The sequence below is a fragment of the Opisthocomus hoazin genome, chromosome Z (genome assembly GCF_030867145.1).
Source record: "Opisthocomus hoazin isolate bOpiHoa1 chromosome Z, bOpiHoa1.hap1, whole genome shotgun sequence".
Lineage (NCBI taxonomy): Eukaryota > Metazoa > Chordata > Aves > Opisthocomiformes > Opisthocomidae > Opisthocomus > Opisthocomus hoazin.
This window is the reverse complement of record NC_134454.1, coordinates 43,504,413-43,531,338: the sequence shown is the minus strand read 5'-3', so window position 1 is coordinate 43,531,338 and position 26,926 is coordinate 43,504,413. Positions and strand designations below refer to the sequence as shown.

Sequence of the window (26,926 nt, the reverse complement as noted above, 5' to 3'; positions counted from 1 at the left end):
AAAGCAAAATGTGGCACTGCTGTTACCCTTCAGAGGATGTTAGCCCCCAGCCAAATATCAAAACATTGCTAATGCTACTTCAGGAGCACTCTCAAGATGTTTGGGGGCAATTATCCTATGTTTGTTATTTCAGGCCTCACTTAAATTCAGTAGTTCCTGCTGCATGTTCCTGATAATCCATGTAAATGTGGCTGTCATGCCATTTGTGATGGGAGGATTAAGACTGACCTCAGGTGGGAAACAAGCAACATCGGTAACACATAAAATCTTGAGGAGTTCTCAAAAGACCAAAGCCTTAAACGGTACACAGTGAAGGAATAAAAATGCAGATGATGTGGTGTACCGGAAATTTGGGCAAAAGGTTGTGCAGGCGAAAAGGCAAGGCAGTGAAATCCTGAACCATGCAAATGTATTCTTAGTTTTGTGAAATCGTTTCAACTCTTTGCAGCCCTCTGATTCTGGATCCAATTGGCCTGAATAGAAAAGGCCATTCTCATTCACAGGTTCATTTATGGTCAGAGGACTGGACTGTAGGGTTCTCAACTGGGAAACAGTCCAGGGTGCTGTGAAACTGGCTTTACCTTGGGATAATGAGCTATCTAAAGCAACTGCCCATCCAGGGAGGCCAGTGCCCACTTTCCAATTATCCAAATATTTATTGCAACTTTTTAAACATCTCGTAACGTGAAGGTCAAGATTGCTAATATTGGGGGCGGGGATAAGGGTAGTTTATAGGCCCTGTGGCATGGTTTGTTGGACAGGACTGTGGAAATTTCTTACTTACAGGGAAGCTTAAGTTTAGAAGACATTTCAGTCCCACAGAGGGTTTTTTAGCATGGGTGTGGATAGCTTTCCTAAGTGAGCAAATGAGCAGCTGCACGTATTTGATCACCGTTTTCCACGCAGTGACAGCACTGATTATTGTATTGATACTAACCAGCTCCAGGCGCCCTTCCATTAGCCGGCGGGGCTGGCATAGCCCTGCTAAATGGGGGCAGGGAGGAGGAGGACCTGACCTTTCCGTGCTTCCAGAGTTAGCTAAGTGCCCTTACTTAGGAAATCTGATTGGAGAAGGGCTTTCTTAACTCGGTGCCATACTACGCGAATGTGCAGTTGGGAAGGTACCAGTGCCGCCCGGCAACGCGACGCTGAGGACTCGCCCAGTCTGGGGTGCGGCGGGGGTGGCTGCACGTGTTTGAGCGAGCCTCACCATGGCAGACCCCGCCGGCCCACGCCGAAGCCGGGCTGGGGCTGCGGTTGCGGCAGGCTTTACCTGCTGGTGGCTGCACCGCCCGCAAGCCCTCACCAAAATAGTGGGAAGTCCCCCTGCCACATGGCGTTGGCACTCCGGGCTGGGACAGAACGTCTGTCCTGCGGGCGCTGCGCTGGCTGCCGCATTGCTGCCGGGTGGGTACTCGACTAGCTGCTGTGCAGGAGGCGGGTGGACGTCGCTCTGGGTGCCTCGTGCCCCAGGAAACGTCAGACACCCAGAGAAGAAATCACTATGTCTCATTATAGCGTGTACCTTGGGGGGACAGTATGGCCACTGCATTTGCGTTGGTTAGAACAGTTTAGTTTTGCTGTAAGGGTTTGGGTATGCAAGTGTGTTTTAAGAGGCTGAAAAATCCTATTTAAAATTGTTTTAGTAAGCAGTCATCTTGATGTAACCACGCAGTTCTAGGATTTACAAAGCTGTTGCATTAGCCACAGTGTTTCCTTCTGTCATATGTTTCTAGTGCTCTGGTTGTGATGCAGAGAATGAGTGAGGAAGCTCTTCACCAAAGCACGGCGTGGCAATTTAATTCGCGTGCAAGGACGGGGCTGGGCTGGGCGTCTCTTTTGGCAGTCTCTGAGGAAAGCAGCATCTGTGCAATTGCGGATAGACATAAACAGATTTCAAGATGCACCTTTGTAGACAGTACTAAGCTTCCACAACCTCAAAAATTAAACTAAGAACTTTCTAGCTGATTGATACCTCATGGCTTTATCTCGATCTTTCCCTTCAGAACTCTTTTCTCCTCAACTGGCAATTTCAAGAACGTGCCATGAGCTAAAGAATTCATTATCAGTCTTTAAAACTATTTAGCATGAAGTCTAAAGTAGTAAATTAGTGCTTAAGGAATTAACTGTGAGAGTGTCAAACACACAAATTAATTGAGCCAAACACAGAGTAGACAATATTGTGCCTTACAGGTATATTTAATGCAAATATGCCTATTACGATGATCAGTTGTACAATTTCAGTCTTCTACTGATCACCACGGTAATCTGCATCACAATCAGGAAATCCCCCTGCAGAAGCCCCTGGTACACATGCTAAACCAATGCAACAAAACTACCAATAAAATTATGGTCTAATCCACTTGGCAACAAAAGGGTCAAGTGGCAAATTACTTATTGTCACTAATAGGTTACTTTTTAGAGAATTTTCACGGCAAATTTGTCTGTAGGCTGCAAGTGTTTTTCTAATGCAAATGTAACTTATGACAAAGGACAGGCCACCAACTGAAAGAAAACATTTATTGAATCAAAGTCAATACTTTCCTTTTAATATCTACAAGCCAACACTGAACTGACTTTATTCAAGAATGAACACAATGTACAAAAAAAGTATGTCTGTTATAAAAATATGTAAATTTTTTTTTTCTGGCTATTGAGCTGAAAACATTTTGACAAGTGCAAGATAGGTTTGGCAAGCAAATTTAAGCTGCTCTTACCAATGACAAAGTTCAAATAATTTTGTAATCATTGTATATTTAAGACTCATTGATAAAGCGGCATTGGAAATGTTGACCCCTAAAAAAGAATGTATCACTGCACTGCCATGTGTTTATGCACCCAGACAACTGAAATCTTGATCTTCTGTGGTCACGAATCAGTACCTTTATTAGTGAAGACTATCCAACCTAATTCGAACTATTCAACCAGATAACTGACATCTACCACTGGATTACAACTTAGGGAAGGCAAACTGCCTTCATGGCCCTGTATTTTGTGTGTTGTTCGCAAACAGAGAGAAGAGTAGGTAGGTTCATACATCTTTAAATCAACCTCACAGCTACTTCCATGTGAAATCAGGAAAAGGAGGGAAAAATACTAAAGAATCATTTGTGACAGTAATTACATTTATGAACACATGCCTGTTTACATATAAAAATGGATCTGACTAGGCTCAGTCATGCCTTATTTGTTTGGATGGTTTTTTTCCACATAAAAATTTAACTCAACCAGGACTCAAATCATTGACTTGTCTCAAACCACCAGCAAGGAGGAAAAATAGGGACCATTTACAGAAACAGTCTGAAAACAGTGCAATATTAAAATACAATTTCACAACGTGTGAAAGAAACATGCTTTGGAACCTGAGCAAAAGGCGTTTTACTGACTTAGTAAAAAGTCACCCTGTATGTTGTTTTCATTGGCATCTGTTCTGCCAGATTAGTATGTTGCTCTTAGCAACTTCCATGGCCCCTAAATATTTAGTACACAGAAACTGCCAACTACTTAGAGAGGTCTACTAAATTTTTCAGCTACTATTGCAGACAGTCTGACATGCTGCTACTGGAAATGACCATACAGCCTAAAATTAAGAAAAATTGTAGAAAGAAAAAGCAGCAGCCAAACATGATGCTTTTGTTTTTTAAATAGACTAAAGCGCTTCCACAACACTTAGAACAGCACTACACCGGTTTACAGCCTCAAGGTCAGCTCTTTCAAAATAAATATACTGAACATTTACAACAAATGCCTCATGAATGCAAGCTCTCTCTTTATTATTTCAAGACCAGCTGGATAAAAACTAAAATAAAGACATAATTCTGAAGCAGCTAAGTTACAAGTCCTTTTTCAGAAACAGGCATGACTTGGTGCCACAGCAAAATTTTTCACCAGTCTGCACTAAGCAATTTCTTTTTTTTTTTCTTCTAGCACCAAGCGGGCCACCATACAAAGCAACCTCACAAAGCATGCAGTCATCTACTCTGCTGATTTTGTATGAAATGATCATTTGTGCTTGCAGGTCCCAGACCTTTCAAAAATGGGTATGAACAATAGATGATTGAAGACATTAATGGAAACTCACCCATTTCTAAATTGCTTGAGTGAAGAAAAGATTTAAAGACTGAAAAGCAACAGAATGCTGAGAATTAGTATTTGTGAGGGATGAGGGATGCTCAGGTTGGTGCTTTAATTTGCCTTAAAACAAATAAAAGCTGAAAACGATCTTAAACAGCTCTATGTCCACGATACTGTTAGAGGCCAATGTGTGCATGCCACCGAAAGGCACGGTCGGACCAATCTGATAAATGGCATCATCAGAGCAGAACAGCAACTTTTCACTGGAGTAATCACAAAGGGTGAACAATCAGCCATCACTTCTCTCATCACGAGCACAGAAAGCAGTCACCAAGGCAAAAGAGGGGACACAGGAAAAGAAGATACAGGAACTCACATAAACCTGGAAGACAGAAAACACATTAAACTGAGTTTTGAACATTCTGAGTGACCATTTTCCTACCATAACATTGCTACTCATTGATTTAATACCACACATATTATGCTTAAATGGATGGAACTGTTGCAGAAATGGTACCCTAATTGTATCACAACTTTATCCTGAAATTGGTTATACAACTAACTTCACTTGCAAACATTTCTCTACAATATCATCTTAGGTACAAAACAGGCTTACGGACAGACTGATACAGTCAGGACAATCTCTTGTTCATTGTGTAAAAAAATTAACATGCTGACATGATACTGAATTTTTTACTCAGAAATGCATTTTAAAATTGGGCACCATAGAGACATAGCTATTTATAGGGAGCAAATTATGAAGCAGTATCACTGTCCTTCCTACTACTATAACAGTGCCTAAAAAGCAGGGTGCAGTACTTACTGGAAAGCTTTCCCCAGGCTTATCCTGCCTTTGTATCTACGAGCTGCATCTGAACATTTGCAGACATGCCACCCCCATAGCCTCCCTTGGACTGCATTTGGTTCTGAATTGAGCTGACCTGGAGACAGAAGGGAAGGAGGGGCAGAGAAAACAAGAATGGCAGTTAGTGAGCTGTGGCATCTTCTTGCTTCCAATTTTACTTCTGGTTTTGGTTTGCTTTTCAAAGTGCTCCTTTACCATTAAAGCTACATTACTTTTGCATGAGGACATGCGCAGCGTAGGCTTGCTGGAATTTTCACTTCTGCAGGCAGCTCTGCAGGAGAGATGGAAGAACTGGTGCTGAGGCAGAAATTTTCCCTCTCTCCCAAAGAAAACTGGCTGATTCAGGCTTTCACTGACTTGCTTGATTACTCAAAAAAACCTAATCAAATCTCTTATTGCTATCCAGCTCCACTCCATCTGACAAGCTATAATTTATCTTGTTTTACGGAAAATGTTCTTTGGCAAGTATGATAAACCAGAGAAACTGACACCATTATGTTAAAAATATGGTAGACAACTTACAAAATATATGGATATTATGTGCACTGTATGGCTAACTTGAGATAGTTAAAAAAGGACTTTCTAAAACAAAAAGGAGCTTTTGGTTTGTGGAAGGTTTTTTATTTCTCTATTTACAGAACAGCGTACACTGTTTTCCTTCATTGCTATTGCTCCTTTAAATGGCAGGACATTTATTGTTTAAATCATACTCAATCTATCAGCTTCCCTGGAAACAGATTATTTGAAGGTATTTTTAGCCTGATGCAAGTAAATACCTAAAGAACACTTCCATCCCCCCCAGCCCCACCCCACTCCCCGACATGCACATTTCTCTAGAACTTTCATTGCCTTTAACAACAAAAAGGAAGGGAATCCATAGTTCTTTCCTGCTTGTGTTGAAAAAGTTAAACTAATCATCTCCAAGTGCCCGTGGGAAGACAGCTCCAACCTTAAAGGTTTGGCATTTTTCTCTCTGCACCCTAGAGCACGCAGAACAAGTACACCATGGGCACAAAATAACATATTCATTCCAGGCTGCAGCTTCTGAAATTGAACTTGCCATAAAGCGTGTGCCTGCAGGGCACCACTTGCAATTATTATATGTATGCTCCTTCACAGAGACCTCAAAACATCACTAGAAAGCTGTACGAAAACAGCACTGGAGAAATATTTCCAATTAGCTTATGCGGTGTTTTCCCTGTCTGCAAAGACAAAAGAAGTATATTCTTTTCCATAGCAAAGCAAAACACGTGCACACACACAAAATGGATCAGCACAACTCTTTTCTACATACTGTTTCTCAAACCAATGTGAAAAAAAGACCCTGCTTTAGCATTTTTTGTCTTCAACAGTGTGGCATATTGCAGCATGCTGTGCAAAAGATCTGATTTTTATGTATTTAAGCAGTACAAAGTAAACCCATTTTCTGCATTGGCACTTTGCTCAAATAAGTGATACAGCTGCAGCAAAGCAATGCTACATTCACATTTTTCTTCAGGGAAAAGCATTCAAAGCCACTACTCGAGCAGGTCTGACATCAGAGACTACAAACTCAGTAAGTGTGGAGAAGTGCAATGACATTCATGGGGTGGTGTTTAAGAACTTTCACATTTCACCAAGCTGGTTGTCTTCTTCACCAAGCATCTTCTATTACTCATTGGAACAAAAGGAGTTTAAATTTAATCTTTTTTCCTCAGAAAATAATTAATCTACATGTAAACGTATTCACAAGAATGACTTGAGGATGGCATTAATTTCATCTGAATGAACTCTGCCTCTAGTGAAAAGACAGTTAGAAAAACATCTTGAGGCCATGTCACCTTCCAGCCTGACAACTTGCCTACATGACTCGAAAGTTTTGGAGAACAGCAAATCAACACAAATTGCAAGGCTAAAGTGTAAATTTTTATGAGGTTAGAATAATTTCTCTGGTACTTGAGTCATGCATATAGATGTTTGTGTTCGTAAGGAGTATCAGTCTGAAATCCAAAGGCTGTTACAGCTAAACATGACAGCATTAACAGTTCAATGGCGACTTGGTATATGAAAACTTACGTAGGAGACATACAATGTTAAAAACACTGAGCAAAAAGCAGGTCTAACAATCTATCAATTGCAGGCTTATAAGGTGGTATTCTTTCTGAAGCATCCTCCTTTTGAGGCAGTCTGAGCTACAAGAACAAGCACCATGAAATGCAATGATTTTTTTTCAATGATTTTTTTGCTTTTCCAAAGATGCCATTGCCTTCAATGATTTTTTTGCTTTTCCAAAGATGCCATTGCCTTCTTTTGATGATATGTAACAGCAAGGTAGCTCTCTCTTATGTCTAACTTAAACAGGATAAGGATTTAAAGATTCTGGACAGGGAAGAGGATTGCACCAATTAAAGATCATACAAGTCTGTTGTGCTGCTTATCTATCTCATTAATTTCCTTCTTTCCTTTTCTTTCCCTCTCTTTTAGAATTAGGAAACAGCACAGATGGTCTTTGAGAAAGGAAGCAGGGGAAAACTAAGAAAAGGATGGCATACATGAAATCAAAGGCTAAATTGAGGAATATGAAGCAGATGAAGAAAGCGAGAGATTTCACCATGAAATATGAAGGTAAAATAAGAAAGTGATGGGAATGAGGAAGAAACAGTGCACAGAGGGCTCCTACTGTTTAAGCACACCTTTGACAAAGGAGCGAGGCATTCTACAGAGAAGGCAAACAAAAAAGCAAAATATTTCAGTAATGAGAAAACTATTGTACTCAGAATCATAAGGCTATGTAATAAAGAACAATGCTGATGAAAAAAGGCACAGAGCAGACAGTGGATTAAGAACCAAATTTATATGGGAAAAGCTAATGAAATTGCAGGAAGTTCTCCTAAGGTATTCAGAAAAGAGAAGGCACAAGAAGGTTCATGAAGGAGTATAATGTCCATACTATAAAGCAAATTAAGCAGCAGAAAAAAATCTGTATGTTAACACTGTAATCTTGAAATTTACACTGCGAAGAACGCATAAGGAGACTGGATGCAATATTACCACAGTAAGTCACTACAGGACAGGCAGGAAAATAAGCAGTGTGAAGAAGTAGAGATTTGTGCTTCTGAAGAGAGAGAGAAAAAAAAGGATTATTTTTTGCATACACATCATTTCTATCTGGGACCAGAAAAAATCACTCTGGCCACTGACGGAGCACATCATCCAAATAAAAAAAGTGAGAGAAAGAAATAGCCAGTTATGAGCATTCAAAATCAAAAAGTCTACGTAGAGAGACAATAATCATTACCTGCTATCTGGAGATGAACTGGATATTACGCAAGGCAAAGGTGAGGGCAAGCAGGAGGAAAGTCTGAGGTGAAAGAGCAAAGCTTCAGGCATTCACCACAAACCTGACATGAGGCAGCTCAGCTGTGAGAACGAGGAAGGTTCTCACAGGAGGGGCAACAAACATTTAAAAAGCAAAAAACCATGCTTAAAAAAAACAAACACTCCCTTCATTATTTCAATTAATAATGACTTATATTGTTAATGTAATATATTGCATTAAATAAGTAATTAGCTTTAACTGAAATTTATCAAGCTGAAGCTCTGTTTGTCCATTTAACTTTCTTACAGATGTGTTAGTAGAAATCAATCCCGATCCCTTACGTTGTTTCTGGGAAAATGCAGCATATTGTTTGTCATGTCAGATTTTCCATCTTTGCTCTTCCCCAGTATTCACTGAGTTACAAAAGCTTTTGCCTGATCTCAATAAGCTCTAAACTAGCTGAAACTACAAATGACCTCACTTGCCTACCTTAAAACCATCTCTTTCCTTTGCAGCTCTGCTCTCTACTCCAATACCTCTGACAGAACTCTCTTTTCTCCTTTGTCAGGAAGTATTTTTCATAATTTTCATCTCAAAACATTTTTTTCCATTAAAGAGGATTGTTAAGGTCAGGAAGTACTTTTTTGTCATTATCTACATACAAACCTTTTCTAGATTGCACATTATTGACCTTAAAAACAGATTCACATCTCACATAAATACAAAGCTGTAAAAAAGAAATCTATCCTCATAAGCTGATTTGCAGTATGTATCTTAGCCTCTGTTTTTCACTTTCAGAGAGATAAAAGTATTTATTGCTCCTATAATCTACAGGAAGTCACAAAACCTTGTCTGCGACATCGTTGCTTGCTCTGGAAATAGTTCACACTACAAATAGAGCTATAGAGTATAGAAAAACCTCAACAAGGACACCCCAAAATATTCGTGGACACCATAAACCAAGGTAAGTTAGAATTTTACAACAACTATATTTAAAACAGCTTAAAGCGTTCATGGTAAGAAATCTAGTAAACTATAAGGCAATTTTAAAAGTTTTCTCTAAAATACTCAATTTTGAAATATACCTCCATTTTAGTTCATACATGCCATCAGAATGAATTTTTAAGAAGTATTCTACACAAAGCCTGTAAAATTTATACAGCACCTATTACGTACTGTCAATAAATTCAGGAATTTTAAAAAATGATATTCCATAATCTTGAATGCAAGTGTTTAGAACTCGGAATTAAGATGCTTGTAGATTGTTTTTCAGTGTTACAGACATTCTTTCTTATAGTTGAAAGACTCATTGCTTCACCACAATATACATATACAGTGTTCCTGTATTCTGTCTAAGATGAAATATTCTTCATATTCGCCCATGCTTACCGAATTCATTCCACTAAATAGGTCTCCTGATCCTACATGAGCTGTGTGAACAAAGTTTGTTGGCTCCCCAATCATGCTTCGGTCAATCCGCCGTCGTCTTTTCTGAAAGGAAGGTAAAGAAACCATCTGAGAGTCACTGAAAGGCAGAAGCAATGCGTGTCAGAAATGTAAAAGTTAACTGTCCATAGGATATTGCGTACACTGTAAGATATTTTCTTAGAGTCAAAAAGCAGAGTCCAAATTCCTAGGTTAACCAAGACATTGGTAATACTGTCCTTTGCTTCTACTTGGGAGGATCTTGGAGGATCTACAGGAGATCATCAGACCAGCATGGATACCACACATAACATTTAGGCCAACAAAATGTTTGTAAATAACTGTACCACATTCCATGATTTATTATGCAATATTTGCAACTTCTGCCTTTATTTGTATTTAAATCATGATGTGACAGATCAAATTTGAGGTTTAGTCATTCAGAACAAGAACTAAGGATCAAACAGCATTAGTAGTCTATAAAACCATTAACAGCGAATTTCTGATTTGCATGGCATGATAACTTATGTGACTATTTGTAATACACTTCATGGTGATGTTCAGAACAATGCCTTGAGTTTGATCAGCGTTAGTCACAGACACATCGTTACTGAACCCCCTATACTCGGACATCCGTGTGGTTGTAGAGTGTGAGCTGAAGGGGTGCGGTGTGATAATAAGGCAGGACAGATTAGAGACTCCACTTCCTGTGCCATGAGACAGAAGACAACAGTTGCTTAACCTCTGCCTCCCCCTTCTCCAAGTCACAGCTTCACTTTTTATTGTAATAACATGCACATGAAAAATTGGAGGCAATAAGGACCTCCTCTAACTAAAGCTGCTTTGGTTGTCTGCCTCCAGCACTGCATCTAATGGAATAAAACAAGAAAACCCTATGCTCATTTCCTAGGCCAGAGCCAGGAAGCTTAGACAGAGCAAACCATGGAGTGTGCAGTCACCGTGTGCCTGTATTCTGTATTTGAAAAAAAAATTAAATAGCCATGAAGCCCAGTGTGAATTTAAGATGTCATACAAAATAGAGTGTAATAGCTAAGAAACTACTTGAGCTCAGTTAAAAGCTTCCCATCATCTTAAAGTCCACTCAGTCTCATTTTTAAAGGGATCTCTATTTCTAATCTGCAATGAAATCATAAAACCACCCAGATTTAAGACAGAAAGATGCATACCTCACGAGTGGGCTAGCTGCTATTGAAACACAGATACAAATTAAATCTTTATGAATCAGAACGCACAACTACGAGAATACACCATGGGGTTTAGCCAGCAAGTACAAAACATTTAATCCTTTCCTGTACCTCTTCCTTATTACTAAAACCAGATTTCAGTAGCTTTCAGTATCTTACTGCATCATATTAATAACTTTGGTAAAGAGAAACACATAAAACACTCCCACAGAAACAGCAAAACAAAATGACCCGAGCTATGCCAAAACTATTAGTGAATTCTCTACTCCCAACAAGTTTGACAAGATCAACCAAATAAAATAATCATAGCTATAAAAACATGTTCATGTAGTTTGAGGGCTTTCACAGAGAAAATGGTTATGGAAATTAACCAAGATGTCTCAATTACAGAAAACATTAGTGGAGTTCACAGAGCCATACATAGCCACAACAGAATCTATTACCACATCCCACCAATGCATTAATATTTCAATCTGGAAGTCTAGCTCACACATGCAGCAAATGATTTCTTAAGTTATGAATGGTATCAGCTAGTAAAGCACACATGATTTATGTGGGGGTAGAGACCCCACACAAGGTTTATGCTTCAACTGGGTAAGAACTGCTCATCTGATGTGTTCAGGATGAGGAGCACCTCCACCAGGTGTGATGATTATTTTAAATGCGTGTTGCTGTATTTACACAACATAGTATTGCAATATGCTGCGACTCTGACACAGAAAGAAGCTCTAGAGAGCTGTGTGAAACACAATGCTCCAACTGAAACACTTAAAATTGTTTCAGGTCTGCAGTAGTTGCCCCTCTCCCCCTTTTAAAAGAAGAACATCCAGAGTCAGATTCATTTATATGTCTAAATAATACATCCATGGTTTCTTGGGTTTAGTAAGGTTTTGAAACGCAGCATTTTGATGCAGAGAAAATGTAGACAATCTCAAAGCTTTTAGAAGTTTTTGTTTATTTGTTTTGCAAGCAACCAAACTCTTTCTTTGGGCAACTCAACTGATTTTTTTCCCCCTTTACTTGTTGCTAACATCACTGGCATGCCAGTAACAGGATTAGAGTGCTGGATCTTGTGACTGTAAATGATTCTCTGCTAATCATCAGCTAGTCATCCAATAACCACTAGTTAATTGCCATCAAACTCTGTTTCTTATCTTATCACAGGCCATCAGCCAGTTACACCCTGGCATGTGCCCACTGATGTGATCTCCTTGAAGCAACGGAACTGTATTTAAATGCTCTGCTATGTTAAGACCACAAAGTACTTCACTGTGAAAGCAAATCAAACATTGGGGTTTTTTTCTGCAGGGGCACTCAGTCTGCATTTACATTAGTGTTTTAGCTTGGATCATAGGCATGCTTTTAAAGAAACTTTGCCAGTCCCCATTTATCATGCTTAAATTTTAATTTCAGAGTAATCTTGGAGTGTACAAACTAGACTTCTTTTGGGTGAAGCGGAACTGGAAGACTTGCTGATGCACTCCCACAGCTAACAGACATCGAGGCCAATGGTGAGCCAGTCTCAAGTAGACCAGAAATGACATCTAATGCACCTCATGTTTCCCCCAAACCAGCTGTTCTGCTCTACTACATAGCTGCTCTTACTGTGTGCCATTTCTGTAGACACAGCCTCAGCCAGAACCAAAATGACCAATTAGCCTGGTTGAAGTGACATGGGGAGTGCTGTAAAAAGTCACTTCTTTTCAAGGAATGTAACACAGGACACAGGAGCAGGGGAGCATGCATGAAAATGTTACAGTGCTTTTACAGAGGACACCATAAACATTAGGTTTGGCAGGATTTTGTTGTCCAGCTGTATTTTCTGAGGCCCTGTACATGTAAGAACACATGCAACACCATTGTTCCATGATGTTGTATAATGTTCACCTGGTCTAGTGGAAGGAATCCCCGCCCACAGCAGGGGGGTTGGGAAATAGATGATCTTTTAGGTCTCTTCCAACCCAAACCCTTCTATGATTCTATAAACAATAAGAATTAACACGAAGATTGATTCTTCAGTGCATTTAGTGTATTTCATTTGAAAGAGGCTCAGGAGCAGCACATTCATCTCTCACTTACGAAGAAATGAATTGTACAATTACGCTCATTTGCGTCAGTATATCACTTGTGCCGTTACAGGCTTGTTCCTAGTGCAAGTCATGTGCCTGAGCTGGCAGGGCCCAGCGAAAATTAATTCCCGCTAGTCTTCACCCCAAACTCTGCTTCATAACATACCATAAATAGTTAGCCTTAGAATATATATACACACCACTAATCACCGTAATAATGAGCTCTGACTAGAAAGGTGATCTACAGAACAACTGCATGTTTATGTTGCTAGTGCAAAGGACTTCAACATACACACACCTGAATATCTGTATCATCTGAAGGTTTGTTTTCAAGATGTTTCTGACGGAACGCATACATGTCCTACCTCTGTCAGCCTAACTGCAGTGAGACCCTATGTCCTGTATCTGCGTTTCTTGTGGATGTTTTCTTAGCAGCAGGGAAGCAGAAGAAAGCTCACACTATGACTAGCTAATTTGTTTGTTATCTTTCTTGTTAGTTTGGGTCAAGTTACTGAAACATTTCATGTTAATGGGCAAAAAAAGTTTAAAATCTGAATTGTAGTATTTGACCTTCCCCTCCCCCCCGCCCCCGCTGTGTCCCGAGGCACTTCCCCCTTTATTAAATGGGGGGAAGGGATGGCAAGAAGCACAACAGAGGTGAGATGAGAGGAAATGACTTGGAAAGGGATCCCGGAAGTGGAATATGAAATGTCATCATTTAATGGCTTTAGGCAGTTTGTTCCCTTGAAAAATATCCGCAGAATTTGGATTGCAAAGTACACACCAGGTAATCTTTATGCCACGAAAGGAATAAATAATCTTTAAACAGAAGAGATGCAGGTTTGTGTGTTAAATGTTTGAGAGGAACGGAAGTAGTCTGAGGACCCATCTCGGAAGCTTTGCTTTGAACTTACACTACATGCAATGAAACTGGATCACATTTCAGTTACCATAGTAATGAAGTAAAGAACTGATGTCTCTTCTATTCTTAATCTGTGAGTAATGCTTTACACCCACACAGGGTAGCATTTCTTTCAAAGTACAAGATCAGAATTCAGAAAGCCACCAACAGTTGCATCACAAGGAAATTATTTTAACCCTGCAAGTTTCTCAAAACTTTTGATAAAGGATTTTAAACTTCTGTTTAAAAAAACTGAACTAACTATACCATGTATTCAACCTGTCCTTCAGCAAAGCCACAAGCATTTTTCTGAAACACCGTTTTCATAGTTCAAAAAACTACTTATTGCGAGAAATTAAAAACTGTAATTTGCTTCTTTAAACAAATTAATTGCCACTGATGGGTCCAGAGGCATGTAAAATTTCCTTTTTATTCTCCTCTATTTTTGGCTTGCAGGGAAGAAGTGATCCTGTTTGACTACCTTCAAAACCCACGTGCTACTAAATCTACACCAGATTTTTGATCTGGCTGCTAGATGCATATCCTAAATCCAAGTCTGAGTTGAAATGTAAGTGACACACAGCACTTCAAAGGACGCTGGCAACACAAAAGCCTGCATGGATTTGACCTGCAGAAGGCTCCATCTCAGCCCTGATCAGCCCTCAAATGGAAGTGGTATTGTGGGTGCAGATGAGGAACGTGCTTTCTAGGCATAAAGTGATACAGGGTGGAAACTGAAAAAATTCAGAGAGGATGATAAGTTATTGCCATACTGTGAACATGCAGAGTTTCTGAAAACAAAACTTCCTTATTGAAATTCCCACATATAGCACTATTTTCCTACCACCTACCATTTAATTTATCTCCACTTTACACACAAGAAAAACCGCCAACTCTTTTTCCCACACAGCAATGCTCTGTACCCAGCTCTATGTCATCCTGGATTTTTATATCTTCAGATCTCAGTCAAGTAAACTGTAAGAAACCAGGCAACAGAATACCTGGTGCCCTCAATGGGAGCCTACTATAGGGAGCAAACGCAGTACGTCTATACTAGCAACAAATTAGTGGCAGGAGCAGACTGGAACTTTGCACCTCAGATTAAGAGTAACAAATTTTGGTATTTAAGTCACAAGTAGTAAATCTTTGTTTTGATCATTCTTCTCTAAAACTAACACAGATATAGTTGCTTTTCTAGTGAGAAGAACATTTTATTATTATTTATTAATATCATCAACATACCACAAGGCAAAGATAACACTTTCCTACTGCTAACTTTACAACATTTACCAAAACATTACAAGTGTCATTTGTGATAACTGTGCTTCCATATAAATATAGTTTTGTCTTATTTTATATGCAGTAAAAATATGTTGCACATAATACATTTATGTATTACATAACAATATATATCAATATTTCTTGTATTGCATTTCAAGGCATTTTTCTGTCACTTCATATTTATCAGTGTTCTGAAAACTGCAGGCCACAGTAAACAAAAGAAGAAAGGAAATAGCATACTGATCTTATCTATCTAGTCTAATCTTGTGCAACATTTCCAACCAGATCCAAATCAATACTAATTGATTCATATATAAAATGGCAAGCAATGCATCTTCCATTTTTTGATGCAGTTCTTCCTGTCTTTCATTCAAACTATCTGTAGAAGACGAACTTTGGTTCAAATTTGTCACAATTTCTCCTTATTATGCAAGACTATATTATTTTTCATGACATCTTATTTTGGCTTGTTATTTCAATATAAAATTTGTAAGCTTGCCACAAAGACTCACATGCATAAAATCTAAGAAGTGACATTTATTGAGGCATAATCCCTGTGCTTTATAGTCTCCTTTTCTGAATAAAATTATGAGAAACATCTTTTGTATTTTAACTTCAAAACAGCCTTGATACATAGTCAGGGAAAAACAAAACTAAACATCATGCTTTGGCACCTCATGTGATGCAGAGTAAAGCATCAACTTCCTGAGATTAATTTTCCAGTCTTGTATCAGACTGTTCTCGAATTTCAGACTATTCTTTTAAAAAATGAATTTTTTAAAGGAAGTGCAGACTGTGTAAATCAAGGTATTCATAATATTCCACATTAGAGTGGGCTATCACAGCAGCATTTGAGGCTTCAGTGGGCCACATTCACCTGCCAGGATTGCCTTCATCACATCAGCAATGCTTACTGCTGGCTTGCAAGCTCAGTAGCCTAGCTGAGAAAAAAAAAGTAATTTTTCCCTTTTCTTAAATGATTAGCATCATAAAACAGGTTTATCTCTCTTGGCAAGAAGATAACTAAAGAACATTTAATTCCTCTCTGAAGCCTCGTTCAAGACTTAATAAATCTACTTCCTGACTCCCTACTGGGAAACTCTCCCTGGTGAACAGAGAAATGAACGATCCATCTGGATGCCATAAAAAGATGTTTTCTAGAATGAGTTTCTGTGGTCAGAGAATGACCACTTATACTTATTACCTCCAAAAAATTTCACACTTTTCAAAGCAGAAAGATGACTCTGAACTCATAAACACTAGAATGTTACACAGCTTTTAAAGTTGTCTCCACAACATGAGAGTTAGTTTTTCAGACTGCTCAGTCACTGCTATCTTAGTCATTAAAATGGCATCAAATACAGTGAGAAGCAATTCACTGTCTATGATAGCTCTTTGCAAGTTTGACTTTTAAATAACAGCAGGGTAATTTGAACATAATGAAGTATAACTTTTAACCACATCGTCTAATCCTTTGCCACAGTAAGAGATCTAGAGTTACTGTATTTTTCCATACTAAAAAAACCCACATCCCAAACTCTCCTAAAATAAAATAAATCCCAGCAGAGCCACTACAACTGCTATTTATATGATAGACAGGACAAATGCAAACAAGGAATATGCTTTGGGTTTGCCTCCTGTACCTGGCTAGTGCATTTGTTTTCATGATTAGGAGCTAGTCTGCTCATACATCCAATACTGGATGCACTATGAAGACGATGGCAGGCAAGTTGCTAATTTTTTTTTTAATAGATACTATCAGATTTATATGGAGGCTCACAGCTATTGTGTTTGACCTTCTTTCACAAATAACCCTCCAACAGCTACCCTTGTTTGGGAAACTTCTGTTACCATTCATTCTACTGTGAATTTCAGGCTAACCCAATGCAAAAATCATGCTCTTTTAATCTGCTAATTTACTCTCTGGGATCTTCACCACCAATCAAGAGAGGTGTTTTGTTACTTTTCCCTGAGGACAAAGCGATCTATTAAACTTTTCAATGATATAACTCTCTGTTGAAACGGAGCTGTTTGCTAGCTTTGCATTCAAGAACTCAGCTGAAACTTCAAAAGCAGTGCAGACCAAAGATAAAAATAAGATAGAAATCTGAGGAAAGAATTTAATCAAAGACAAGATAGTCAACCATTGCAAGACAGGCCATTTGGATGGTTACTGGAGAAACTGAAAGAAAGAAAACACCTTTCATTTTATTTTCCTTCTTTGATCTCTCCTCCTTATTATACCTGCTCTGAAATGAGCACCAGTAGCAAAGGAGACCCTATGCTGTGCCGCCTTGCTGATCCTTCACACGCTTGTAACACCCAGGAAGAGCTAGGTACTTGCTCAGAGTAGGAAGCATCAGATCACCCTGTACAGGTGGCTTTCTGTCCTCCCACACTTACACGCTGTTTTGCTCCCAAAATAATCTGATGTGCACAGGATAGCTCTCTGTTTCTCAAGACAAGGCTATGGTCTGAGTGACGTGTCTGGGTTCCACATATTGACCCATGAAAATTACCTAAAAAGGTCTTTAAGAGTGTCTTTCATCAAACTCTATGTAAAGGGGCTGCAGGGGCAAGGGTGTCCCTTGTATTTGTTTTTGTGCATTGTTTAAGATGCATTTCTCCACACTTTCCTCCCTAATTGGCAACCTAGAGATTCATGCTAATAACAACAAAAAGCACGTGCATTTAATAAAGCTGGAATGCTAATACATTCCCATCTCCAGCAACCGGATCATTATGTAGCAAACTACTATTGTGAAACCAATGGCTGGATGTACAGGATCATCATATAGCCAGTATGACATTTGTGAAGAAGAAAACATTGCGCACCTCCTAAACATTTCTCTGAATATCACAGTACTCATTTTTTTTCAGCTTTTTAAAACCATGAGCTTACACATCCAGTTTATACAATCTACAAGTACGATACCTAGGGTGAAGAAACTGAAGAGACATCATCCACAGTAATGTTACAATTCCAGTCAGGCACTATCATATGTTTAAAATTTTAATATTTAATTTAATTTTTGAACCATAGTGACACTCACTATACTGAACTTCAGGAAACTGGGTGCTCTTTGAAGAAGCAAGGATGAAGAACTAGACCTTTAAGTTTCAAATGCCTTATGTCAAGAGGTCTACCATACCGAAGAAACACAGAGAAGCACAACTAAGATAATACACAACAAATTAAAATGCTAGCCACTTCCTCTGAACCACCATATTTCTGTGACAGACCTATTCTAAAGCAGTAACATGTGGTACCTAAGCCCAGTGTAATGATATTCTGACCAGTGCGGTGATCATCTTTATCTGCGAAACACCAAAGCTGCGACCATTACTAGTACATTTTTCCCTTATATGGGCAGTTTCTAGCAGATTGCTTAAAGTCTTGATTGCTTATGGATCTTACAAACCCCGGCTTCTTCGGAACAGAAGCAGGAGGAAACCAGCACAGGTTTTCATGCCAGCTCTTAATCAGCACAGGTAAGCAGCATGCCTCCAGCACACTCAGCTTTCATCAGGTTTTCCAGGAAGTTACCTGACTTCTCTAGCTAAAGTAGAGTTAGGAGATTGAGACAAAGGACTGAAAAGAGATAAGTTTTTAAATAATGGAGGCTGTTATAATTAGCATCGAATAAATTGATTATCAAACGTACACTGGATTTAGCCTTCAGGCAAAATCACCTGGCATTTACTGACTCAAGCTGCAAAAAAAGAATGAGCAAATCTGTTTGTTTTCTGAACTTCCACGCAAAGGACCTAGCAGTTCCATTCATACTGAGAAAAAAGACAAAAGTAAAGGGAAAACAGAAGAATCCAAAATGGCAGAGAAGCTGACTTTTGTCTTCTAGCCTGATTTTAAGTACATCTTCACATCAAATAAATCTATTTTGTAAATGAATACCTCAAACTGGATTGCATATTGTTATCTCAAACAGTTCCTTTGCTTTTAGCAAATTTAGCACCTTCTTGAATCTTTTGAAGTGCATGCTTTTTGATCTGTTTACACAATATTCCATTATATTATGATGGTGTTAGTCATCACATGAAAAAACTGGCAATTGTAGCCTATGTTTTCTAAATAAACAGGAAAATTTGCCAGATGAGGTCAAATGACTCTGAAAGACAATAGGTCTTTTCAGAAGTGTGTTTAGCTCACACATTACAGGGAACTTCTTCCATTCCAGATGCTTAAACCAACTTTAAGTCACACAGTAAATCAGAATCCATTCCTTGGTATAGCTAGTAAGTACTGTCCTTTTCAAAATACAGATTAGCACACTGGTAAGACGACGCTTACAACTTATTACTTGGCTGTCATATTATACCATGAACTAACTTATCTTTCCAGTAAGTTTATTTTCATTACTTTTGGTGATTAATGCTTCTTTAACATGATTTAAAACAGTCATCTAAGAGAATAATTTTGGTTTTCTACTATAGCAACCATAGTTCTTTAATGTCTTCAGTGAGACTATGCAGTCTGATTGTACAGTAACAGGAAATTCATCAGTTATAAGGACAGCAGGTCATGATGAAAGGAACAAGTCTGTGTTACTGCTTTGTAGTATCTCAGCAAAAATCAGAATTTAGCATTTAACACATAGACTTTTCTTACAGTTGCCAAGCCACATAACTTCCAACATGTTTGCTGTTGCTTGGAACAAGTGCTTATTACCAGCCCGAACAGCTGGAAACAAAGGTGATCACTCCACCTTTTGGAGTGAATCCAGGGCTGTGACACAGGTAAGGGACAAAAACTCTGCTGAACGTGGTACAGAAGGAGAGACTGAAAGAGTGGGTTTGTTCACCCTTAAGAAAAGAATAAACATCTGCTTGTGGTCTTAATGATCTTCCACTACCTAACAGGAGGTACAGAAGACAGACAGACTTGATGGTGTACAGTGATAGAATGAGAAGCCACAACCTGAAGTTGCAAAATAGCAAATATTGATTAAATTAAAAAAAAGTTATATAAGTGGTCAAACACTGGACGAAGAACCCAGTGAATCTGAATGTCCATCCTTGGATAGATCCCCAGAATACAACTGGACATGGCCCTGCAAAAGCCAGTTTAGATGGTTCTGCTTTGAGTAGGTGCATTGCGCTAGATAGCATCCAGAGGTCTCTTGTCATCTAGATTATTGTCCAAGTCTCTAACTAGAGCTGGTCAAAAGTGATGAGCAGGCTGAAATTGACTTTGCTGTAATACAGATGCAGTATATATTCTTCCCAGTGATCAAAATCATAATGTTAAAAGATACAGATTGAACAAATGATGTAAAGATACACCACAATACAAACTGGAAATTTCTAATAGCTTCTTAAAAAAGTCCTGATAACACAGTGTGAACTGCATCATGTGGAGCGCCGCTGCCCTTTTCCAACAAGAACACAGGAAATACTTGAAAGGTCATCTGGCATAACAAGAGCTGTAGCTCTCTAGAGGATGTGTGTCAGGATTACAACATGTAGCGCCTCCTGCTCAGTCAAATGAATGTCACTGTTCCCCCAGCTACAACACAAACAAAAGCTTCAGGTGTCCTTAAGTACACTGCATATTGACATTCTTTTGTAAAGAAATTACATTTCATACTCACAAATCCTGTAGTAGGACTTCCTAGAGTTAGCTGGCTAATACAAACAGGTTTGTAATGTCCTGCGAATGCAGGTGGCTGCACACATTTGCATCTATATGGAAGCACACATGTTGCATAAGCTCCATTATATACAAGCCTTCTGTACTGCTATGTACACTCTGTATAATCTTCTAAACCAGAATGATATGCACATACCAAATTACTTTACAGAAAAGCACAAGAACAAAAAATAAACTGAAATACTGACTCCAAACAGGTAATAGACACTGCCACATACAGGATCCTCAAGCACCTTCACCATACAAAACCAATCACTAAGTCCAACACTTTCTCTGGACCAGCTAAATACCTACTGCTCTGAAGATAATAGTTCTAACTGCATTGTCATATGTGCTCACAAGCAGCAGTTTGGTACTGCACATTGTGACTCACCTTCAACTATGACAACAAATCAGGGCACACGTGGTATTTCAAGAAAACCTCTGCACACAACTCATAGTAATTCCCTTACTGGGAGAAGATGGATCTTGAGGAGTTAGGACACTGATATTTTTTAGCAGTAGGATTCATGAGTGGAAGCTCTAGCAGTTGTGCCGCAGGCAAAAACAAAGCCGCAATATTTAATAATAATATCCTCAAGAGCCAACAAACTCAGACACGGTGAATTCATCAGCTTTTAAATACCTCTGTGACTGCCATCTTAGAAGCTTTACATTAGTTAGCCAAAATAGCAGGAGCTTCTTCTTTATTTATATACATATGCAATGAAATACCTAAATATTTACTTGGTTGTCTAGTGGTGTACTGTACTACGTACTTCTCAGTGAAGTTTTACCAAAATGAACTGAATGAAGACACTTTTTTTTTTTGTACAAATCCTTTTTAAAGAGAGGTAATACCATTACAGTTTTGTGTGTGTCACATCCATGAGACACACTCCTGACTGCTGACCTTTCTAGCAATCTTCCCCCTGGCATTTCCTTGCTAAGTTATGTCAGCTGTGTGAACTCAGCATTATCTCTGGGTTCTCCTTGCTGCTCCAAAAGCATCCTGATCAGTTACCTCAGCATATGAGTGCTGTCATGCAGCCTCGGGCACCTGATTTTGCAGCGGGGAGAAGCATTCATAAACGTGGAATCACAAATTTTCTTCAGAGGCCATCCCACTTCTTGCTCCGGTGAGGACTTTTGCAAAGCTCCCAAATTTGACTGTCAGTGTTGGAAATCTGTTAATCCAGTTCATTTTAAGTCACTGGAACAAGCATACCCCAAAACATGTTATGATTGTAGTCTGTCTTTGCTTGCTCTCAAAACAAAGAAAAAATGCATTACAACCTACACAAGGGAAAAGCAGGAATAGCCTCCCGTATTCTTACCATGCTATGAAAAATAGTCGCGCATTTGAAAGATGATTTCACTGGTGGATGTGGAAATGATGGTATTATACACAAAATAAAAATGATGACAATACAACAAGCATCCAAGGCAATTTAGCAACAGATGGCCCACTAGATATTTTAAGGATGCTTAAGACGCCAAGCCCACACATAGCATGGCTAGAAGCATCTCTGGAAGAGTACCAGCAACTCTTAAGAAATGTTCAAATCAACAGCTGCGCTCAGACTTAAAATAGTTTTCTCCTCAGCTTTCGACATCTTCAGAATAGTATCTGACACAGAGCAGCAACACAAAAGCCTGTGCCCAAAGTGTGACAAATAGCCCAAAAAGATGGAAAAGAAGTTGTTCAGGAGGTAATTAACAAGTCTCAACAGAAGCATGGGAGCAAAGGAAGAGCAACATGGCATGTCACTGCAAAGGCAGTGCAAGGCTCGAAAGACAGACAATGAAGAAAAAAGGCCATCATGAGGGAAAATTTCTAGTCAAGCACTGTATTCCTACCTGTGTGTGTTCAACAAGGAATATAAAAAGGAAGTCCTCTCAATGACTGCTCTGCTTTCCCTGGCAAAACAAAGGAATCCTGGCGGCTTTGTCCAACCTCCTATCAAAAGGAAAATACCAGTTCCAAGCGTGTACAGGCACTTTTGCATAGTCTAGCTGAGGCATGCCACAATTCCACAGAATCACAGAATCACAGAATAGTAGGGGTTGGAAGGGACCACTGTGGGTCATCTAGTCCAACCCTCCTGCCGAAGCAGGGTCACCTACAGCAGGCTGCACAGGACCTTGTCCAGGCAGGTCTTGAATATCTCCAGAGAAGGAGACTCCACAACCTCCCTGGGCAGCCTGTTCCAGTGCTCCGTCACCCTCAGAGGGAAGAAGTTCCTCCTCATGTTCAGACGGAACTTCCTGTGCCTCAGTTTGTGCCCATTGCCCCTTGTCCTGTCACTGGGCACCACTGAAAAGAGCTTGGCCCCATCCTCCTGACACCCACCCATCCACAGGTTCTGAGTGTAAACAATCATTAGCTATTTAAATTTTGTCAAGTCAGAAAGTGCCCCATATTCCTAGTTTATCTGTCAAATTCTACTCCTCCAAATAAGGCCTCACTGAGAACAAGTATTCAGGAGCAGTAGCAATAGCTGCTTACTCTTCCACTAGCTGCACTAAGCAGACACACAAATTTTGTTGAGGACAAAGTCTCAGGTACATTCATTATGCAGAATTTACTGCCAGACTCATGAGTAGGATCAACAACACATCACACAATCATTTTTAGAGACAGGGTTGTCTGCTCATTATGTTCAGAAAAACGTTTCTAGTTACTAATCTATTTTTGTGGCAAGCCTATCCCTCCTTGTCTTGCAGGTCTTCTGCACTAAGTTATCTATGATAAATTTATTACCGTGAGAGCGGAATTTCTATTATTGTATTATTGCGTCTCCTACTTGCATACTGTTTGACACCACTCCTTCAGTACTGGCAATTCTGAAGTTGGATCCACTGTAGAAATCCAGGAAATATAGTGGCTTTCTCAGTGGGTCAGATCTACTGGTCTTGCCAGAATAAGCCCATATTTAGGAGCGTCTTAAGAGAGGAACAATAGAAAAGCATGGTTCTATATCACTCAACAAAACAGAGGAAGTTTTGGCACTGCCACACTGAGCACCACAGAGATCTCTTGGACTCCTCCAGGTGCTTGCATTATTGGCAACTTCGGCATAACTGCTTCCCAGTACTACAAGTGTAGTCAGCTTCTATCAAAACCAAGACACAGCCAACATCAGTTGTTTGCTACAGATTTACAGTCACTGGCAGTTAAAAAAAAAAAAAAAAAAAAGAGTCAGAATGAAGAAAAAGCAATAAAATATACAGAACAAAACCAGGTTTTCTAAAGAGCTGCAGGCTGGGAATTTCTACACTGGGTGCATAACAATAAGTGTAGATTATATATAATAAATATTTTTCCTTTTACTCTTCAGCAAATGGAACCATCTGATACCTAAAAGACAGATACACAGCTCCATCTTCCCAACAACTAGAGCTACAAACACAGAATTGACTAGTAATTGTTGGCAGGAAAATATCTATCATTCCTAAGTTAAAGAAAAAACCCAATAACTAAGCTAGAACACTACCACCACCACTCTGTTTCACAGCCTGTCAGGTACCATTTACCAACACACAGGTCTCCAGTGGACTCTGGCAGCTATGCCAATAAAACAAGTTGGTTGTGAACAGCTGGCTCACCAACAGGACAACTGCCAAATTCCGATCGTATCGGATTATTTTAAGAGTTCCCCATGCCAGTGTCATCAGGCTACACCACCCAGAAACACGCTTCCATGATCAAGGCACAGAATTTGCAAGAAGTTCAGTTTCTTCCCAGAGCTCCTGCATGGTTACTGTGTCTCAACCTCGCTTTGGCATTTCAATGAGTTTCCCTGAAGTTCTTTGAATCATAGAATATCACAAGTTGGAAGGGACCCACAAGGATCATTTAGTGCAACTCCCTGCTCCTCACAGGACTCTCTACATCTAAACCATATGACTAAGAGCATAGTCCAGATGCTCCTTGAACTCTGACAGGCTTGGTGCCATGACCACCTCGCTGGGGAGCCTGTTCCAGTGACTTGACCACCCTCTCAGTGAAGAACCTTTTCCTAATGTCCAATCTGAACGTGCAGATCCATGGACATAGGCATTAGAGTAGCCACCTACAACTGCTGTCCCCAACAGACATGGCCACTTCTGTGCTTCTCAATAGCTTCAAAGGAGAGCTGCAAGCTACATCAAGTAATTTAGGGCAAGAAGAGATGCATCAGCATGAGAAGTCTCACGGTTAACGGGCACAATCCGAGTTGTCTACCAGGGAACTGGTAAAACACCAGTTCTCACTTTGCAGTTACCCTAACAGAGAGCTTCTCAGAGCCTCTTCAACCTTTCACTTCAGACATCTGGAAATAGTGCATCAGAAATATTTTTGAAAATCAGAAGGCTGTGGTGGTCTTGCTGTCCCTCTGGTGTTTGCTCCACATCCCCTTCTTCACTGCTGGCTGGAATGAACACACATGCAGCAGGTGTGGACAGCCAGAGAAATTTCATCTGCGCAGGTGACTGGCATTTACAGCCTGCCGCATACTTCCTTCTCAGGAGCCCTCACCGCCTCTGCTCCTTGCTCTTCTCTGTTTCAGTAACTTTAACCTCTGTCCTGGTTCCCTGAAGGTATCACTCAACTCTGTAATCTCACGGCCATCCAGGCAGGAATTTTACCCAAATGCTTCTGTTTTTTCTTACTGGAAACAACAACTGATTTACAAGTTACCTCGATAAAGGATCCCAAAGGCTGCATAGCTAGAAGACAAGAGAGTAGCATTAAGATATCCTGCCACTTTAAGCTTCTGGCTATTCCCTCACCTTTCCTTATTCTCAGTCACCTGTAGCAGCTATCTTAAAGTCTCTCCTGAAAAAAGGGAATTGCTATAGCTCTTCAGAAGCTTAAAAAGCTTGTCTTTGTAAAAACAATGTATACTTGGTTTATGCTCCAGCTGCTTTTTGCAAAGCCAAATATTACAGCTTCAGAAGTGACCCTAGTTCTCTCTGTAACATTATTCTAAACAATTTTAAACACAATTTCTTTAGCTTTGAAGTGTTAATTTTAACATATTATACTAAAAATGCAAATACATTTTAAGTACACTTAATGAATCTACTGTTTTTTAAAACTCCATGGCGAACATAAACTTCTCCGCTAAGAACAGCACAAAGCTGTTTTGCTTTCCAGCTGCAAAGCTAAAGAATCAAAGTGAAAAGACACATGCGTTATCAAGACATTCAACATTCCCTCTTTGGGATCACTACGGAAAAAAATTGAGAAATCCAAACCTTTCTGCTCTTCCCAACTATTTCCCTGCAGGCTTCATTTTCAGACCACTCTTCCGTGTTGTCAGATTGTGTTTTATGCAAGTTTACTTGTTTTAGTTTCTTAAATAAAAATGAACTGTAACTAAACAATCTAGAACTTAGGTGTGGCTCTTTATCTGGGGAACAGTAACAGCATGAACCATACCACAGTTAGTGCATCCTGCATCATTTCTTGTCTTAGGCATTGCAAACATAAGTGTCTGCTATGTTTGGTCATAAAAACTAAATTGTCAGTGATAGTCACCCCAGCAATGTTGGCTCTGCACGCATTGCAAAGAGCCTAAGTTGAATTCTATTCCTTCTTGGGCACAACCAAATTATTTACTAAATTCCAGTGAGCTGAAGCAAAGGGATTACTTGGAGAAAACTTACTGTACCAGTGTGGGAAAAAGATCCAGCTTGATACTCTGAACCCAGAGTGAGTATGTAGACCTGGCAACTGAAAGTTTTACTTATTTTCAAAAGTGGTTCCTTGTAAGAGTCGATCACTTGATGTACACTTTATTGACCAACAAACAATTACATGTTAATACAGGTTTTCAAGTTGTACTTAAAAGCATGCTTCAAAAGGAAAATTTTGTCTGCCTCGTTAGATTAAAAACTACATCAAAACCAAATAAAATCTCCTCGTTCCCTTTACAATTTTTCTTTCCTTTTCACTGGGTAATAATGCGAGCTGACTAATTCTGGAACAGCACATTACCTAAGTTATTATGTAATGTAAGGTACCGTAGAGTTCCTGATAACTTTTCCTATTGAAGGAGAGACAGATCAGACTGATGCAAGCTGCTCTGTTCACTCTGACTAAACAGAAATTAGTATCTACACTGGTGTCAAGTTCAGAGAGAGCGAGCATGAGACAAAGATATTGCAGAATG

At 39.5% G+C, this 26,926-nt stretch overlaps 1 protein-coding gene across 4 annotated transcripts in view; it reads right to left on the bottom strand.

Annotated features, from left to right (window-relative positions):
* Window positions 1-2,506: 2,506 nt before the first annotated feature.
* CDC42SE2 (CDC42 small effector 2) overlaps window positions 2,507-26,926 on the bottom strand; it is an 82,545-nt gene continuing 58,125 nt past the window's right edge. For all 4 annotated transcript variants that reach the window (XM_075411430.1, XM_075411432.1, XM_075411431.1 and 1 more), the window contains 3 exons: window positions 9,627-9,728; window positions 4,898-5,015; window positions 2,507-4,456 (listed from right to left, as the gene is read on the bottom strand). In XM_075411430.1, the coding sequence (XP_075267545.1) occupies window positions 4,917-5,015; window positions 9,627-9,728 (201 nt within the window). In that variant the 3' untranslated portion in view covers window positions 2,507-4,456; window positions 4,898-4,916. The remainder of the gene's footprint in view (window positions 4,457-4,897; window positions 5,016-9,626; window positions 9,729-26,926) is intronic.